At 36.2% G+C, this 18918-nt stretch overlaps 1 protein-coding gene across 2 annotated transcripts in view; it reads left to right on the forward strand.

The window, feature by feature from the left end:
* Positions 1–18918, forward strand: part of UNG (uracil dna glycosylase) — a 30386-nt gene that overhangs the window by 1703 nt on the left and 9765 nt on the right. For both annotated transcript variants that reach the window (XM_090012475.1, XM_090012476.1), the window contains exons 3-5: positions 4821–4979; positions 5792–5822; positions 18724–18859. In XM_090012475.1, the coding sequence (XP_089868601.1) occupies positions 4821–4979; positions 5792–5822; positions 18724–18859 (326 nt within the window). The remainder of the gene's footprint in view (positions 1–4820; positions 4980–5791; positions 5823–18723; positions 18860–18918) is intronic.

The raw sequence follows: 18918 nt of genomic DNA on the forward strand, positions 1-18918 counted from the left end.
TTTGAACCGGTGTGTGAACTAGCCATTTTGTCACTTTTTTTTGGTGCAAATCCAATCCTGTGGATGCATTGGGCGTGGTCCATTTGCTAAAAAGCATCTGTTGGATCATGTATTTTTTCATGAAAAATGAGATTTTTGGATGGTTGAATATTTACTAAAATTCTTAGTGGTTGATTTTCAAGCCTTAAAAGATCCTTCTTATGCATCACAATTGGATGATTCATGATTCTGTTTCTATAAAACCAAGCATCTAGATCGTACCACATCATGATAAAGTATGATACATATTGTTACTTTTGGGTTTTGTGACCCTAGGATACAGGGTGTATCGAACGATCCAACTTTGGCGCACTTTAAAATGCTGGAAAGTTTCTTTTTTTTTTTCATTTTGGGTTTTAAATACCTTTTGAGGGCTAACTTCTTTATTTGTCTGGAGGCCATTAGAAGTGCATTTTCACTGTTTTTTCACCCAGGTAATTGGGTTAAGGTAAAAAAAGTACATTTTCATAATTTTTTCACTCAAGAAAATGGGTTAGGGTAAAGAATCATGGATTCGCGAAAATTAAAGATTTACATCAAAGTTGAAATTAAGCTCCACACTCTAACAAAGATGAACTAAGATGATCCGGCCTGGTAATGAGACACCTATGTCACATGGGTGTGGGTGTGCGACACTTTCAAAAAACTTGGGTGCGGGGGTGCGGCAAAAATATAAAAAATTGTATATATATGAAGTCCAAAAGTTGGACATAAATGACCCTGGGTGCGTTGACTGCACCTAGGATTAGGTTGACCGCATTGGGTGCGGGTGCGACGCGGGTGCGACACCTAGTTTTTAGAGTCCTTGTGACATAGTGAGACACTCAAGTAATGAGTAAAAATCGATTGAAAATCGAGTGTAACTATTGCCATTTCATATGTGTCTTGCTATGTCACATGGGTGCGGGTGCGACACGGGCGCGGTGCAATTTTAAAATTTTTGGACACGGGGACTCTGCTACACACACACACATATATATATATATATCCAGTGTGTGCATATATCTATATAAATTTTGGACACGGGGACTCGGCTCGTGACTCTTCCGAGTTGTCTCAAATCCTGAACTAACCGAGTTAAAATAGTAGTATAACTGGGTTAGAACCAAACTCGGCTTAGTTTATCATTGACTTGGCCGTGTCTTAGCTACCATGGGAATAAAACATCATCAAGGTATTAATTAAAAGCATTAACTGAAAGCATGTTCTGGTAAATGCATTAAACATGTTTTGCAGTTTTGCTAAAATTCATAACATTAATTAAAAGCATTAAAAGCTTTTAATTTTTCAAAGCTAGATTTGGAAGAGAGAGAGAGAGAGAGAGAGAGAGAGAGAGAGAGAGAGAGAGAGAGAGAGATATCTCGGTGGATGAGAAAGTGTTGCTACTCGTGGATGAGAATTTATTAGCTTTTATAAGAGAGAGAGCTGGGTGGATGAAAAGTGTTGGTACTTGTGGATGAGAATTTATTAGCTTTTAAGATTGAGAGAGAGAATTAAATGATAATATTTGAAAATAAAATTTTTTCTGGGGCTTATGTTTGAGACTCATGCTATATATATATATATATTTTAAAAAAATATATAAAAAGATAATTTTTTTGTTTTTTGCCCTAAAAATGAACATTTTTGGACCCAGTCAACGTTGATCAAGTCCAAAACAAGGATGGACTTGGCCTTGACTCGTTGACCGAGTCCGACTCGGTGTTAACCGAGTCCGGGCCGTACCCGTGTCGGGGCGTGTCGACTCGGGTGCGGTGCCTCCCTAGCCGAGTCCGTGTGACATAGGTGTCTTGTGGCATGTTCTTAATTGCAAGATATTTAATAGTTTACATTGTTCTTGTGAAATAGTTGATGTTTGATGATGTCTTATGCAACTAAGAGACAAATGCTTCATATGTGATTTTATGGTTGTATTTTCTGCAATTCATCGTTGTTTCATGTGATATGATTTTTTAAATTTTTTTGCTATTTTTTTAGATTTTAGAATTTTTTATTAAAAAATTATGATATTTTATGATACAATACAGTCTTAATTTGGGCTCGACTGATAAAGGTAACGATACAATACTTACAACCTTGATCTCTATCATATCCATACCATGAAATTTAAGAAAAAAAATAAGAAAACCCACAGAAATCTCGGTTTATACTCCATTTCACTTGTTTCCAGTTAACATATTCTAGTGGCCCACTTTTAACATTCAAATCTAGAAAAATAAATTTGAAGCAATTGTATTATGTGATGCAAGTTCCATATTAAAAGTAAATATGTTTGTTTATTTATCAACTCACTCTTTCTACTCTGTTCTTATTCATTCTGTACCTCTTGCAGCATAACGTGTGCTCTCTGCTTAGTTCAGCTGCCTTAGAAATTTGGCTATTATACAATAATGCTTGTTTTCTGTTGATCTACTAGGGCTGGCGATGACCCGAAATATCTTGGTTTCGGGTCACGTTGAAGCCAACCAAACAATGCCTTGGGTCGGGTCACACCATGTTGAACTGAATTTAAGCAATCTTCGGAGACCTACATCCCAGCTGTCCTCTGGCTTACTGGTTGGGTTGGAATGTGTTGTTTTACTGGCAATATGATTGTATTGTTTTATAAGTAATGACACTTCTCATTTCAACAGATAAGAGAATGCGTAACTTTCTAAAATTTTAATAAACTTTTACATTTCAATCTTATTGTAGACCATTTAGCATCTTATATATTATTGTGATTATCTCATAATGTTATTCTTTTATACACGATGTATAGAAAATCACATATCTACTAAGAAAATCATGTATATTTTTATTGGTTCCTGTGTAGGGCATGAACTACCTAAGACCTATGTCACAGGGATTCGGCCAGACAGGTGCCGCACCCGCATCGACGCGATGCGGGTGCGGTCAACCCGACCCTGGGTGCGTTGACCGCACCCAGGGTCATTTTGGTCCAATTTTTTGTTTTTTGTTTTTAAAATTGCCCTATTAAATGGGCTGCGGAATTTAAAAAAAATCTGCTGACAGCTGACCGCGCAGCGGGGCCCGCCCCTTGTTGGATTTTGATTTTGATTTTGGCCTTGATAGCTTCTGTCTCTTTAGAGTTGCCTATTCCCTGACGAGGACTTCCATATTCTTCACCTCTCCCCACCCCTTGCTGGATCCCTACAGGTAGTGATGAGAGAATGAAAGGACAGAACAACCGAAGCGTGGATGCCTGCTTGCTGCTGCTGCTCTTGTTTTATAAAGGGGCACTTGTGTTCACAACATCTGATGAGCTTTGTTGGCATCCCATGCTATTCCTGCCTCCAAACAATGAATTTGCAGCGTTGGAAAACATACTCTTAACTTGGAAATGATGATCCATTTTCCTCAAAAATTAAAACCAAAATCCAAGAGCCTTTTGCAGTCTTTATCCTTCAACCATCCATATCTTTCTTCGTCAAGGATTTTCTCTCTCCATAATAAATGATAATGGTGGTGGTAGCCTTGGTGGCTATTAGTATTCACTTTTCTCCTGACGAGATGGGTGCTCTAGCCGTAGCCTGGTGTAGACCTCCCTTTTCCACATGTCAAATCCAATAAATTTCTTTTAGCTGTCATCTAGATTCCAGACCGAAGATCTGGGTGCAACTGTATATAAAATAAAATTTGAAGAACCCTAGGCAGTGGCGGTGGAGCCGTAGGCCTCGTGAAGACTCTCTCTCCAACAAACCACATCAAACCTTTCACTTATATTTTTTTTCGTGAAGACCAGGGAGTTTCAGAGATGATTGAATCATGATAGTCAGCAGAACGCAGCAGGCTGGGTCGATCAGATTGCCAATCCTTTCGGTTCATCAATTTTGTCCCGTTGCGCCAAAGTACACAACAATTTTATCCCGTTATAAGTCATATATATATATATATATATATATATATATATATATATATATATATATATATATATATATATATATATATATATATATATATATATATATATATATATATATATTTGCCGCACCCCCGCACCACCGCACCCGGGTTTTTTGTAAGTGTCGCATCCCCGCACCCGCACCCATGTGACATAGCCTAAAACTAGACTGAACCCATACAGTAAAGGGGTGTACATTTTGATCCTTCTGCTAACTTGGGTTTAGTAAGGTTGGATCAACCCACTCAATCATGGGTTGAGTTGAGAGGTTTTGCCTATCATATGACTATTTGATTTCTGATAGAGCAGTAATACTCTTAGCTCTCTTATAGTTTCATAGAGCTGTAAGTAACATGTAATGACTACAACTCCTTGTTGGCCTAAAAGTTTTGATGAGTAGTAGAATGAGGATATGACATATTAGTATAGAAGTTTTGCTGATGTGTTTTTTCTACTGTTGAACTGCTAAATTTTAGAATAGATGGTCTGATCTTGTGAAATTTGTGATCTTGTTGAAAGGTGGCTACATTTATTGCTGAACTCTCTTTTGGTGTTACTGATGATACGATGGAATCTCTTCCCCATTATTGATCCGTCTTTGTTTAGAATATAGACCAAAAGGAAATATGTTGGCAGTGGTTTAAGTATTGTTACTGCGATCCTTGATGGTTTGAAAGTCGAGCAACATTGGCTTAATGAAATGTCTGTGAAGATTGTTGAAACATATATGATATACCTCTAATTGCCTCATTGAAAGTCTGCATTAAATGTCACTTGGTATCTAAAAATTGTTTGGTACATCACTGTTTATGCTTCTCTATTTGGTTACCCAAAGCCGTGGGTTGATGACAATGCTTGAAATTGTTTCTCTCTTAAGGATCCATATCATGGACCTGGTCAGGCTATGGGCCTTGCATTCTCTGTTCCACAAGGAGTCAAGATTCCATCAAGTCTGGTTAATATATTCAAGGAACTGCGACAGGATGTTGGTTGCTCCATCCAATCACACGGGAATCTTGAACAGTGGACTATCCAGGTACCTCTCTAGCATCTACATTGTTGTCATCATCATCATAATCATCAAGCCTTATCCCAATCCCATGGGACCAAATTTATAAGCTTAGGACAATTTTTTCGTAGGATATAACTTTTTGCTTCATGGCGGGTTGCCACTGATGCAAACCCTCATCCTTATCCAGGCCTGGGATTCATATTAGTAAGGTAAAACCATGCTAATGGTGGATTTCCAGGTAGTTCTCTATGTACAATTAAATTCTAGCACAATTGAGCCTTAAAATGTGTATTTATATGTTGGGATTATAATGATTTTAGTTTTTATTGCTTTTGTCACAAACATGGCTAATAAATGCCTTTTGTGAAATTTCCTTTCAAACCCATTGGTATCAACATTTAACCCTTTGAAACTTTGCCAATAGCTTGGGAATTTAGGTTATTTAATTGATGTAAAATTTCTGGAACATCAATTATTGTTTTATGTATGTGCATTCACAATTAGTCTGTTTCATGCTTCCTTTAGCTTTCTTAAGATGATTCAAATTAGATGCATATTGCTGGAGATCTAATGTTTTTGGCCATGCATAAATTGAACCAACTAGGATAAGCATGAAAATCAAAGCTTCTATAAATATGTTGAGCTAAAGCTCATAGTTCTGAATAAGAGGTCTTCTTTACCTCAATGCATGCTTGCTTAAGAACACCTGCTGCTTTTCATGGCAACGACTTATGATTGCCTTCTCTAAATAAACAGTAAAGGGGCATCAATGCTTCAATGCCACAATTTCATATTTAGTCACATCAAGATTTCTTATGTTGTATGATTTGCTGCAGGGAGTGCTTTTGCTCAACACTGTATTGACAGGTATGCAACTCACTTTGGTCATTCTGGTTACTCAAGTTATTTTGTTTTATTGGCATCTTTCAATGTTTTTCCTTTTTTTCCGAAGTATTTGTTTTATTGGTATTTCATTTGACATTGATATCAAAGCAAGAACTGAAGTAGAAGAGAGAGAACAAAGGGAGGCATGGTGAGAAAATTTATTCAACATAAAAAGAATTTGTTACAACCCTTATAAAGGGATGGCCTCTCTTTTCTAAATACACTATGAGAATTGGACATAAAAGACTTCAAGACTTTTTTGACTTTTGCAACATGAACAAAGGCACCCTTCATAAATAATGAAATATCCAAGAAGGGCAGTATGAGTACTAGTAATATAAAGTTTTACACTTCTTAACACTCTCAAACTTGAGATGGTGTAAGCGGAATCATTTCAAGTTTGGAGAGGAATGTTTTGAAGTAAGGTGTAAGGCTTTTAGTAAACACATGCAATTTGATCTTCATATTGCACATGTTCAAGTGAGATAATTCCATCTTCATATGCCTTGTAAAGTGATAATCTCTATGTGTTTAATCTGTTCATGGAATTCAGTTTTATTTGTTATATGAATCACACTCATGTTATCACAATACAAAGAAGTTTTGCCATGCACATGTATTCCAAATTAGTTTTGTTGTGACCTTAGTTGTTAAAGGCGCTAGAGGGTGAGCCCCTAAAAAGACTAGGTGAGGTCTAGGCAGTACCCCAAAAAAATACAAAATATGTAAACAAACTACTAAAATTAATAACAAACATGTATACACAAAATCAATCAACCATAAGCAATGGAAAAATAATAACATGTCGAATATTGTAAAGCAATTATATTACATAAAAACAGTCAAATAGATAACTCATACGCATATAGATTATATATGAATTAAGTACACGAATATGTATATATATAATTATGTATATAATATAAACACATAATATATGTTTATGATATGGTAATATATATAATTATATTCAATTACACGGAAAACATATATATGTGTGTGCATCAGATCAAGAGACTACCTTGGCTAGGTTGCCTAGGCTGTGCCTAGGTTCCACCTTTGACAACTAAGCGGAGGGGAGAAAGGAGGAAGACAAAAAATAAGGTTAAAAAAAAAGTAGAAAAAGAGAAAATAAAAAAGAAAGCTTTTGGGGTGGGAGGAAGAAGAAAAATAAAAAAGAAAGAATAGAGACAAAAAATTTAAAAAATATGACAACTATCTCCTTGAGGCTTAGGCATGGATATAGGTAAAAAAAAAAATAGGGCCCTACCACCTAGACCCATAAGCTTAGGCGGTGGCCCTACACCTAGCCAACTTGTGCCATAACCCTATATTCTACCTTCCTAATGGACAATGCAGCCCTTTGTTGCTTCTTACTCTTCAATGGTTTCATAGAGCTTTCAAGGAACATGCAGAACATATTGGTGGATAGTCTTATCACATGTAGACCCTCCAAAATCAGCATTACAATATGTTCTAAGCTCTGTGGAGGATGAAGATGATAAAAACATACCAAAATGCATGGTGTCTCTCACATATTGAATAATTCTCATAACAATAAGATGAACTGTCCTAGGAGAGCTCATGAATTGGCTCACAATATTAACTGCATAAGCAATGTCTGGTATAGAAATAGTCAAGTATATCAAACTCTCAACTAAATGGATCAGCCAACTCTTCTCCATCCATAGATCTTAGCTTCACATTTGGCTCCATAGGTGACTCCACATGCTTTGAGTCATCTGCCAATCTAGCTCTTACCACAAGGTCAATTGCATACTTGTGCTGAGACAAGTATAATTCTCTTCTTGAATATGCAACTTCGAGTCTAAGAAAATACAAGTATTCCATGTCTTTATCTCAAATGCACTAGATAGCTTCTTCTTCTTCTTTGTATCTTCAATTTTCTGCAAATCCTCACCGATCATGTCATCTACATATAACAAGTGCACTTTTCTTGATATGAGGTTGAGACCATTAGAGCTGGACCATGAAAACTCTGTTGAAACCCTAATGCTTTCACAATCGGAGCCGAATTTCTCAAACCATGCTCTTGGTTCTTGTTTAAGGTTATATGAAGCCCCCGTCTACTTTGCAAACTTTGCCCTCACGATCTCAGTACCCTTGTGGTAGTTTTATATATACTTTCTCATTAAAGTCTATTTAAGAAGACATTTTTCACATCTAACTGTCATAAATTCCACTGCTTTATTGTTACCACAATTAATGAAATTCTTATAGTAGTTACGTGAGTAACAAAAGTAAAGACCTCCACATAATCAATCCCAAACTGTTGCCTATTTCCCTTTGCCACCAATATCTCTTTGTATCATTCAATGAAACCATTTGCCTTGGCCTTTATCTTAAAGACCCACTTGCAACCTATGACTTTCTTTCCTGCGAGAACTTTCACAAAGTCTCAAGTTTGCATCCTCTCTAATGCATTAAGCTCTTCAACCATTGCTTGTTGCTATTCTTCCTTGAAAGCAACTCCTACATAAGTAGTAGGCTTAACATAGGAATGTATTAATGCTAAATATTGGGGGTGTCAACGGGTTGGGTTTACCCGGACCCGGCCTGGACCAAACGCTATAGGGTTCGAGTATGGTGACAAATAAGAAGACCCAATTAAGACTTGAGTCTGGACATGAAGGTCAGATTAATACATGGACTCGGGTCCGACCTCAGTTTCGATTATGACTCACAAATTTTGAATGCAAAAATGATAAAAAATATTATTTTATTGGGTAGGGATCGGGTCTTGTTCATGTAGTTCTTATCAGGTCTGAATATGGTTTTTCTTATAGCAGACCCAATTAGACTTGGGTCCTGACACAATACCATACTCGAAAATCTTGTCCAAGTCTGGTTCCACCTTAGTTTGAACCAAACCCAACCCGTTGACATCCTACTAGATATGCATGATGTTTTGGAAAAAAAATTCATTCGATACAAACTGATCCGGTGGAACAAAGATTAGTTAACTTTAACATACATGAGGAGGAAATGAAAGCAAAGAAGAGAGAAGCGATTTGGGGGTCGATCCCTATGAGTGTGTATCATATCGTTATTGTAATGCCTTACAAATTTAGAGACTTAAGATTTTCACAATTTTTTTAAAGCATAACAAAAGTTATTTTTAAAAGATAGAATCTGGTCTGATCTTTGGACCCGTCACAACCAAACCACAATAATCATTTCATTTCACTGAATGAATATCTGAGTTTATACAAGCAAAAAACACAAAGACTTAGCGACAATTCAAATCAACCTAATCTATACCAAAATTTCAATTTAGTCATCGTGTATTGTAGCATATTGAATTTTTTTAAATAAAAACAAGTGAGACAACTTAATATCAAAATATGTACTAGTAGATCTCTATCTGGTCTCTAATATATACAAAATCACGTACACAAAATATATCACACGTCTCATATGCGACATTACACAATATTCATATATAAGCCACATTTCTTTCGTGTGTTCTTATGCAATTAATACATATTTTTATTTCATTTCATATGGCAATCTCTTTAACTGAATTAAATCTAAATACTTGCAATTAATTGAATGATCATAAGAAATTGCTTGCATGTAACAATCCCTTACAAATAATTATGTATCTACATGCATGAATAATATTATTATCTTTCAAATTGAATTGCTTTTGCATTAAATTTTGGGCTAGCAAACATGTTACATAATTAAGTAACTATCTCGATTTAACACCCGAGACACCACTATCTCGGTACACTTTGATGTTCATACCTTCAATGAGTGTTCATTCACATATTTTATTTTACATTTTACCCTTGACTAGCAGAGACGCCAATACCAGAGTCAAGGAACCTTCATGAAGGATTCCTGCAACTGGCTATGATCTTATGAGTTGTGTATATAACCAAAATAATTTAATCTAAATAATCAATAAAGAATTGTTTACACAAAGCATATAATTTTGTATTTACCTGCCTGCCCTATATGAATGAATACTATTATTATCTTTCAAATTAAATTGTTTTTGCATTAAATGTCATGCTAGCAAACATTTCATAGAATTAAATGACTATCTCGATTCAACGATCTGAGCACCGCTATATCGGTATACTGTGAGCGTTCATACCTTGAGGGAGTGTTCATTAACACATTTCATTTTACATTTTACCCCTGACTAGTAGAGACACCGGCATCAGAGTCAATGAACCTTCGCCAAGGATTCTTGTGGCTGGCTATGATCGTAGTTGGACTACCGACTTCTTTTAGCCGAGCCCGAAAATCCCCCCTAATTCATCGTGGTTGAGGAAAAAAATCCATTGTCCTTTAGATTTCCTGAATCTTGGATTTTCATCCTCACAGGGATCTTGATCTTAGATTTTTATCCTCAGGTATTGGGAATTACCTCACATAGACTACTGAAAATTCCACAGGATTGGTGTTGACGTTGGTTCATATTTGACCGACTTGCTCGTCCACCATTTCTCAATGTGACAAGCTCCAAATCATTAGTGCAACTTTTCTTACCATTTTGAAAACATTTTCTCAATGTGTATCATTTCACAATAAATGCAACATTCCCAAAATTTACAATAAGTTGCACTTTTTTGTGTCAATACCCATAAAAATTTTCATGTTATGCAATATGCATTTTAAAAAATAACCATGTTTGTAATACGAATAACATGAATTTACAATTGAAGTATACATTTACTTCATCACACATTTTATACATCACAATACACATTTCAAATCATTTAAACATAAATGATTATAAAAAAGTTGCAACATTTGTATCAACACAATTCAATGCATCATTCTATGTTTTTTCACTCATGAATGGATCTCAGAAGAATTTCAGAGTTCTAAATTAGCACTCATGACTTAAGCATAAACATGTATACGCATGTTTAAAATTATGAAATTCTAAAAATCTAACAATAATTCAAATAAATTCAAGAGAGAGAGAGAGAGAGAGAGAGAGAGAGAGAGAGAGAGAGAGAGAGAGAGAGAGAGAGAGAGAGTCCACCCCAAGGGGGGTATTTATAAGCCCACGGGGTGTCGCCCCTCGGCTGCCACTTCTCAAAAAGGAGGTTTAAATGGAGGCTATAACATATTTTCCTATTTTAATATTTTTATTAGGTTTTTATACAAATTTCAAAAGTAAACCTTGTATTTTTTAATATTTCATATTAAGCACCTATAATTTTACCATTTTGCCCATGGTCAATTTAAATATTTACAAGTATGCCCTTGAAACATGGATCCCGATAAATATTCGGATCCACTAAAAATATATATTTGGATAATATCCAGGACTTTAGATCATGTCCGGTTCTGGTTCAAGATCCATAGGGTTCAATTTCCTATAATGAATTTATTTAACATTTAAAAATTGCAGTTATTACAATTATTTTTTATAGTTACGATACATATTGTATCGTATGATACAATACAATACTTACAACATTGGGTACAAGTACAAAGCAAGTACAAAAAACATTCATCATCTTGTAGTTCGGATATGTATCATATAACTTTTCATATGGAGAGCTACCTTTAAGAACTCCTCAAGGCATGCAATGCAATTAATGCCATATTAATAACTTCAACCCAATATATCTTAGTCATATAGCTAAAAAATAAAAGTGCTTTAGTTTTCTTTAAAATGTGTCTATTCTTTCTTTTTGCAACACCATTTTGTTCTATAGTATATGAACAAGATTTCCGATGTGCAATCCTCCTAAAAAAAGCTTTGAAACACATTGCAAATATATTCTCCCTCAAATCCATATTTAGAACTTTAATATTAATAGAGAATTGAGCCTCAATCAATGCATAAAATTTCTTGAAATTTCAAAAAGTTCATTTTTATTTTTCATAAAGAAGATCCAAGTGAATCTCCTACAATCATCAATAAAAGTGATAAAATATGCAGATCCCCCTTTAGATACAATAGGCGATGGACTCCATACATCAATGTACAAGATCAGAGACTCTCTCTGACTCAACTACTCTAGTCTTGGAAGGTAAAGCAAGATTGTTAGCTAACCTACAACTCTGTCACTCCTTTACATGATTTGAAACAAACACTTTGGACTCTTTAAAACTATCAATAGACATAAGATGCTGAAGTATGAAACTACTAATGTGACCAAGTTGCTGATGCCATAACATGGACTCAACAAATCCATTTTCTGTCTTCTTTTGCGAACTCAACTCAAGCCAATCCAAATAGTATATGTCACCCTCTTATGGCCAGTCTCAATCCTACTCTTTGATAATTGATCCTGCACAATACAATCCATGGGATAAAAAACAATATTGCAACTTTGCCTTGTAATTTGGCCCACAAATATGAGGTTTATAGCTAGAGAAGGTACATGATATACATGTAAAATATTCAAATTTCTGCTAGGAGAAGAATTGAGAGCGATAGACCCAACTTTGGATACAAGCATAGAAGAGGCATCGGTAGTTCGAAAGAAACCACAAAAGGTTGACAATTGGTTAAAATCTGTCACATGGGTGCGGCACAATTTCAAAAATTTTGGACACGGGGACACAACTATATATATATGTATATATATTTTTTAAAATATATATATATATATAATAATATATCCAGTGTGTGCATATATGTGGATATTGTCCTCTAAAGTTTGGCACCAACATGAGTGTAGACTCATGCTATAATATATATATATATATATATATATGTATATATATATATATTAAAATATATCAAAAGATCATGTTTTTTGTTTTTTGCCTTAAAAATGGACATTTTTGGACTCATTCAACGTTGATCGAGTCCAAAACAAGGACGGACTCGGCCTCAACTCGTTGATCGAGTCCGACTCGGCGTTGACCGAGTCCGGTCCGTGTCCGAAACCGCACCCGTGTCTGGGCGTGTCGACTCGGGTGCGGCGCCTCCCTAGCCGAGTCTGTGTGACTTAGGTTAAAATAAATTCATGAGAGAATAGATTCATGAGTTGTCATATGACAAAAGGTCTTTGAATCTATTAACTAACTTGAGGCAATATCAAGTGTACTTGCAAAGGCAATACATGAAAGGAGTAAAAGAAGAAAAAGTGGAAATAACAGATTGTGCTAGGAACTGCTGAATCTGCTTCAAGATATCATGGTGTGCAATAGACGTAGGATCTAAAGATCTTGCTGTGAAAGGAGAAGAATGCTGAGAGCTACTACTAGACTCTGAGGAGTCCTTAGGCTTTACAACCTCTCCTGATGATGCTACATAAACTTTTTTTTTTCAGAACCAGACAAGTGTTCTTCATATGTTCCATCTCTTTACAATAGTGACATCTAATGGAACTCATATTGCCTCTGAGACTTCCAAATTTACCTCCTCCACTCCTTGACTGTCTGGTCACAACAATCACTGCCTCCTCAGTGGCTTGACTACATAGAGACTTGTTCTTGGTCTCCTCAACATTGAGCTCAGCAAGCGTCTGCACAAGAGTAGGTAGTGTGGGGTGATGAAGAATACCATTGCGAACTATGTCACATGGGTGCAAGTGCGGGTGCTGGGATGCGGCACTTTAAAAAACCTTGGGTGCGGGGTGTGGCTGGGCAAAAATGTAAAAAATTATATATATATATTATATATATATAATTTTGAAGTTTTAACAGTTAACATTGTCATAATTTAACAATTAACATTGTCGTAATATCATTCATCATGAATGCAATATATCAAATTAACAATTCTACAATTTTATTCTACATCACAAAAACTAATACCACAATTAAATCAACCTAAATATCAATCAAATAAGTAAAGCAGAAAAGAACTAAATTATATACCAGAAGTATATCTTACAATGTATATGCCGATGAAGTAATGAATCTTAATAATTTTCTGCTTCATCATCAAATGCATCATAAGAAGTAAGACTGATAAGAGAGCATATTAGTACCTGTATTCATCATTGGTTCGCGAAAGTAGTCAAAGATTTGAGAACATATACTAAATCCTCTTCATGTTGTGGATTTGAGAATATGTGCTCTAATTTCTTTCACAACAAGATGAACTAGCAGACTGCGATAGCAATCTTAATGCAAGACGTTGGAGAAGAAGTGTTTCTGATCCAAATGTTGACTACTATGTGATAAGATCTATATTATCCTCCTTTCTCGCAAGTAATGTCTGTCCATATAATCTTCAAACTCTTGTGTGACTTGATTTAGAAGATATGCTCATGAAAAAAAGTCTTGTCATATACATATTTCTATGTCTTAATAGCTTTGGGTCTAAATTTGGAGGGACACGACCAATATTACCTGCCTGCCACTTTTTTGCATAATATTTTAGATTAAGAAAATGAGCCATGCAATGCAAATGAGTGTTGCTCTTATCCCATCTTTTGACTAAAATTGAATGAATATGGTTAAAAAATTCTGAATCATTTAATGTAGGATTTTTTTTCATACTTGAAAACTACAACTTGTATTTTTTTCAATCATATTATCCCATATTTCATAAACTCTGTGAAGCATGAGCTCATCCTTATCAACTTCTCTCAGCATTTTCCAAATAAGTTGGGTAAATTGAAGGAAGTATACCACTCTGTCGCAAAACTCATCATCAACAATGAATTTCTTAATTTTCTGAGCCTTGATATCATCATCAACACGATAGAATGTTCAATTTTCATCAGTCACCATGCTAACCAAAACATTCTTCACTTTTTTAATCCTCTTCACCATCACAATGTTGGACACAAACCGTGTTTTAGCGACCTTCAACAATTTCATGTCAGAATGCCTACTAAATATAACATTAGCACGATGGTGGTTAACAACAAAATTCTTAATGCTTTTGACATTTCTTTTTAAATCTTCAATCCATGAACATAAAACATATGCTTGTGATTTTTCTTCTTCTTTGAGGTTACAAATGCTCTTTAGGGTCAGATTTAAGCTTTGTGCTACACAGGGAGTCCAAAAAATATGAGGGTACTCACTCTTCAAACTCAACGCTGCACTTTTACAAACTCGAGCGTTGTCTGTAATGATTAGCACTACTTTCTGATCACTCACTTCTTTCATGAGTTCTATAAATAACCCCTTCAAATACCGCATTTTTATATTCTCCAGATACATCAATTGCTTTGAAAAATACTAAGTGAAGAAGCAATGAAATTGATTAGTGAGCGCCTTTGAATATCTGTCCAACCATAAAAAACAATAAAAACTCTATTTCGCTCTTATGAATATTTTTTAATCTCCACCAACCTCTCCACATTTGCCCTCTCTTTTGCAAGAAGTGTGGTTTGTAGTTTTTCTGAGCTTAGAGACACATAACTACTAAAATTACAATTTGCCAAAGATGTTACTACATCCTTCCAATAAGGATTTCTAGCCGCATTAAATGAAAGTGAACTAGAATAAAAATACATCCTTACTTTTCTATCCATATCTTCCCTTATATATGTATTTAATGATGCTTGTATCTTTCTTCTACCTTCTACATTGACTTTTCTTTTTTCTTTTAGCATCTTCTTGGTGGCTTCCAAATGACACACTAATTGCACAAGAATCACTCGTTGTCTTTCTCTATTCATATTCTTCTTGTATTTTTTTGTATTGTCTTCGCATTGCCTCATCAACTTTTTTGCATCTTGAAATGCTATGTCGTGGTATCTTCACCAAATGAGCCTTCACTCGTGTGTAAGACCCAACAAAATTTCTTTAACAGAGTTTGCATCGAAATCTCTTGTTTCCACCACCTCCTTCTCCAGTTTTTGCAAGCTTCTCTATATTTTCCAGTTTTTGCATGTACCCATAGTGGCTTCACATCATCACTCCCACCACAACTATCAGCAATACTAGTAGCAAAACTCACATGTGGGGATGAGGATGATGCAAGTCCTTTCCATTTATTTGTCATTTTTGTCTTGAAAACACACAAAAAATTTATATTAAAATCAATTATGCCCATAATCAAGATTTAGAATATTGAGTGCAAAGTCAATAACATATATAATAAGTTTAAAAAATATAGTAGTATGTATAAATAAATATCGAAAGGTACGAGAAAAACATATAAACATTAATCATTAATACAAAAGTGAACACTCCTAAGCATGGGATTATAAAAAATATATTTTATAGGATTAATTAAGCCCTCACGAAAACAACGAGATATATCACTAATTTTATAGTTTTAAAGTGTCTTATTTTTTCATTATGAAATCGTGATCAAAGAGTCGGTTCTCGTTAAATCAAGCAAGCTAAACACATCTAATGGTTCAGATCTATCATAAGTTATGACAGATCCAAACCATTAGATGTGTTTAACATGCTTGGTTTAGTGAGAATCGACTCTTGGATCATGATTTTTTAATGAAAAAATATGATTTTATGACGAAAAAAACCCTATACTGGTAAGATTTCGGTGATCCGAAAGCCCAAACGACGGCAGGGCAAGGCCTCTGTCAAAAAATATTGACATTCGACCAGTCAAGGCCCTTGTTAAAAAATATCGACATTCGATAGGGCTTTGCCCTTGCTTGAGAACAACAAGGCTCCTTTGCCAAAAAGATTGCCGGCAGGGGCCTCACCCTTGGCAGAGGAAAGTTGGTCGGCAGGGGCAAGGTCCCTGCTGAAAGAGGACTGTCGGCAAAGGCCTCGCCCTTGCCATGCCAAAGAAAGCCCGTCGACAGGGGTCTTGCCCTTGTCGAAAAAACAATCGGAAGGGGCAAAACCCCTGCCAGGAAAATGGTGGTCGGTAGGGGCTTTGCCCCTGCCAGAAGATACAGTCGGGTTCCCTTGAGAGACGTCGGGAGGAGAGGGGGCGAGCGAGAGAGCAGAGGAGCGCGAGAGAGGAGAGGAGAGGTCCGCTCGAGGTCGTCGGCGGTGTTGGAGTCCGACGGAGAGATCGGCGTCGGGGAGGAGAGGAAGGAAGGATTAGGGCAAAAAAATTTGCCATAATCCTCTCTTTGCAGCCCTTTTGATCGTGCAAATTTTTATTTTAAGTCCAAAAATTGGACTAAAATGACCCTGGGTGTGTTGACCGCACCGGGTACCGGATCCGTGTTGCGTTGACGCGGGTGCGGCACCTGGTTTGCCAAAACTTAGATTGCGAACACTATCAAACTCTGCCCATAGTGCTATCAAAAGACCAATCACTTGCTGCTGGTCCTTAGCCTCTACTTCAAGCCTCTTACACTCGTCACATCCCTTGCACTTTAATAGCTGCTGGTACTTGGTGAAAGGTTTGAATAAATTCATTTCTTTGCCTTAAAGCCTTTAAGTCTTGCCCCAATTGGTACCTGTGAGCCCAATTAGATTGTTCATATTCATAAACTTGCTTCAAGTAGTTCCACACATGTTTCGTATCTTCGAACTTCAATATATTTAGATCATAGTCACAAATATCAGTATGGTCTATATATTGATGATGCTATTTCTCGTGATATTATAGGTTTGTTGATAAATCTCAGGAAAATCTTGGGGCTTAAAAAATAAAAAAAAGTAATAAAATATCATGTTTAGACAAAAAATACACAAATAAGTAAAAATGTAAAAGAAAGAAGAAAACCATATTTAAAATGTAAAAAATAGACACTAAAACTAATTGATAATATCATGGTAATATCACGAGAATATCATGATATTATTGTGATAATATCACAATATTATCAAATTGGCGATATTTTCAAATATCTCAATATTACCTATATTATTGTTTGCAGAATTTACAGCGATGATATCACGATATATTGAAAATATTGTCGATATCTATGACTATGATTTAGAACAACAATTTGCTCCACCCCTCGCAAGATCCATGACTTCACTTTTGAATTCTCCTTATCCCAACCAGGGAAAGCAATTTCATAATCGTCATCATCATCCTCCATAACCAATCCTTTTTGATCCATCCAAATATCCTCCATAACCAAAACCCTTAATTATAGTCTTCATGTACTCAGCTCAATATGGGTAGTTGTTCGATCCAACTTGACCCGAACAATTTAAACCAATTCCTTCTCCATTTCCACCAACCCCTTAACTACAAACTAGATTCCTGCACAAAAGTGGCTACAACACACTTTTGAACAAGAAGCTGTCCCAACCAAGAACTCTACCAAGCCTCAAAAGTACAAGTGACTATATTCACACAAAACAATCAAACTACAGAGATTATAGCCAATAGTTGCTGTACACCACAGTAACACCAGAAATCAGGGGTCCGAACACCAAAAACCTAGTCACCGCCCTCTATGAACTGTTGAAAACTTGATAAACCCCACAAAATCTCAACTATTGACACCTATGTCACAGGGATTCGGCCAACCAGGTACCGCACCCGCGTCGACGCGATGCGGGTGCGCGTGCGGCACCCGGTGCAGTCAACCCGACCTTGGCCGTGCACCCAGGGTCATTTATGTCCAACTTTTGGACTTGAAAAAAAAGAGGCCCGCTGAAATGGGCATGACAGCCAGAAAACTTAGGAACTGGTTTGTCAACATGGCGAGTTTCGAGACACAACTCTTCAACTTTCTTTACGGCAACCACATGCCGTAGCCAACTACCAAGGAGTATCTTCTCTAAATTGTTTCTTTGGGTCAAGCGCAGGCTCAACCTGCGAAGGTGCCTGGTTCAACAAGAATCGATTGACAACGGTGAAGAGATCGGTTCCTTCTAGCGGCGAGTTCCACTCGCCAACAGCATGTACACAAGCACCCTTCATAAATAATGAAATGTACAAGAAGGGCAGTATGACTACTAATACTATAAAGTTTCACACTTCTTAACAATTGATACTTGTCCTGATTGTGCTGCGTAGATGAATAGGTTAACTATGTTTTTTGAATGAATAAACTAAATGTTTTTTTTGCTCCCATTGTTTTAGTGAGACAACATCAGGCTAATTCCCACGCAAAGAGAGGGTGGGAGGTTTTCACTGATGCTGTAATTCAAAGCATTTCACAGCAGAGAAGTGGTGTAGTGTTTCTTCTATGGGGAAACTCTGCACAGGAGAAGTCAAGGTATGGCAAATCATATTGATGATAATGTTTACCTTTCAATGCATCTTGGAAATATGCTG

This window comes from Nuphar pumila, chromosome 7 (genome assembly GCF_984573655.1).
Source record: "Nuphar pumila chromosome 7, dmNupPumi1.hap1.1, whole genome shotgun sequence".
Lineage (NCBI taxonomy): Eukaryota > Viridiplantae > Streptophyta > Magnoliopsida > Nymphaeales > Nymphaeaceae > Nuphar > Nuphar pumila.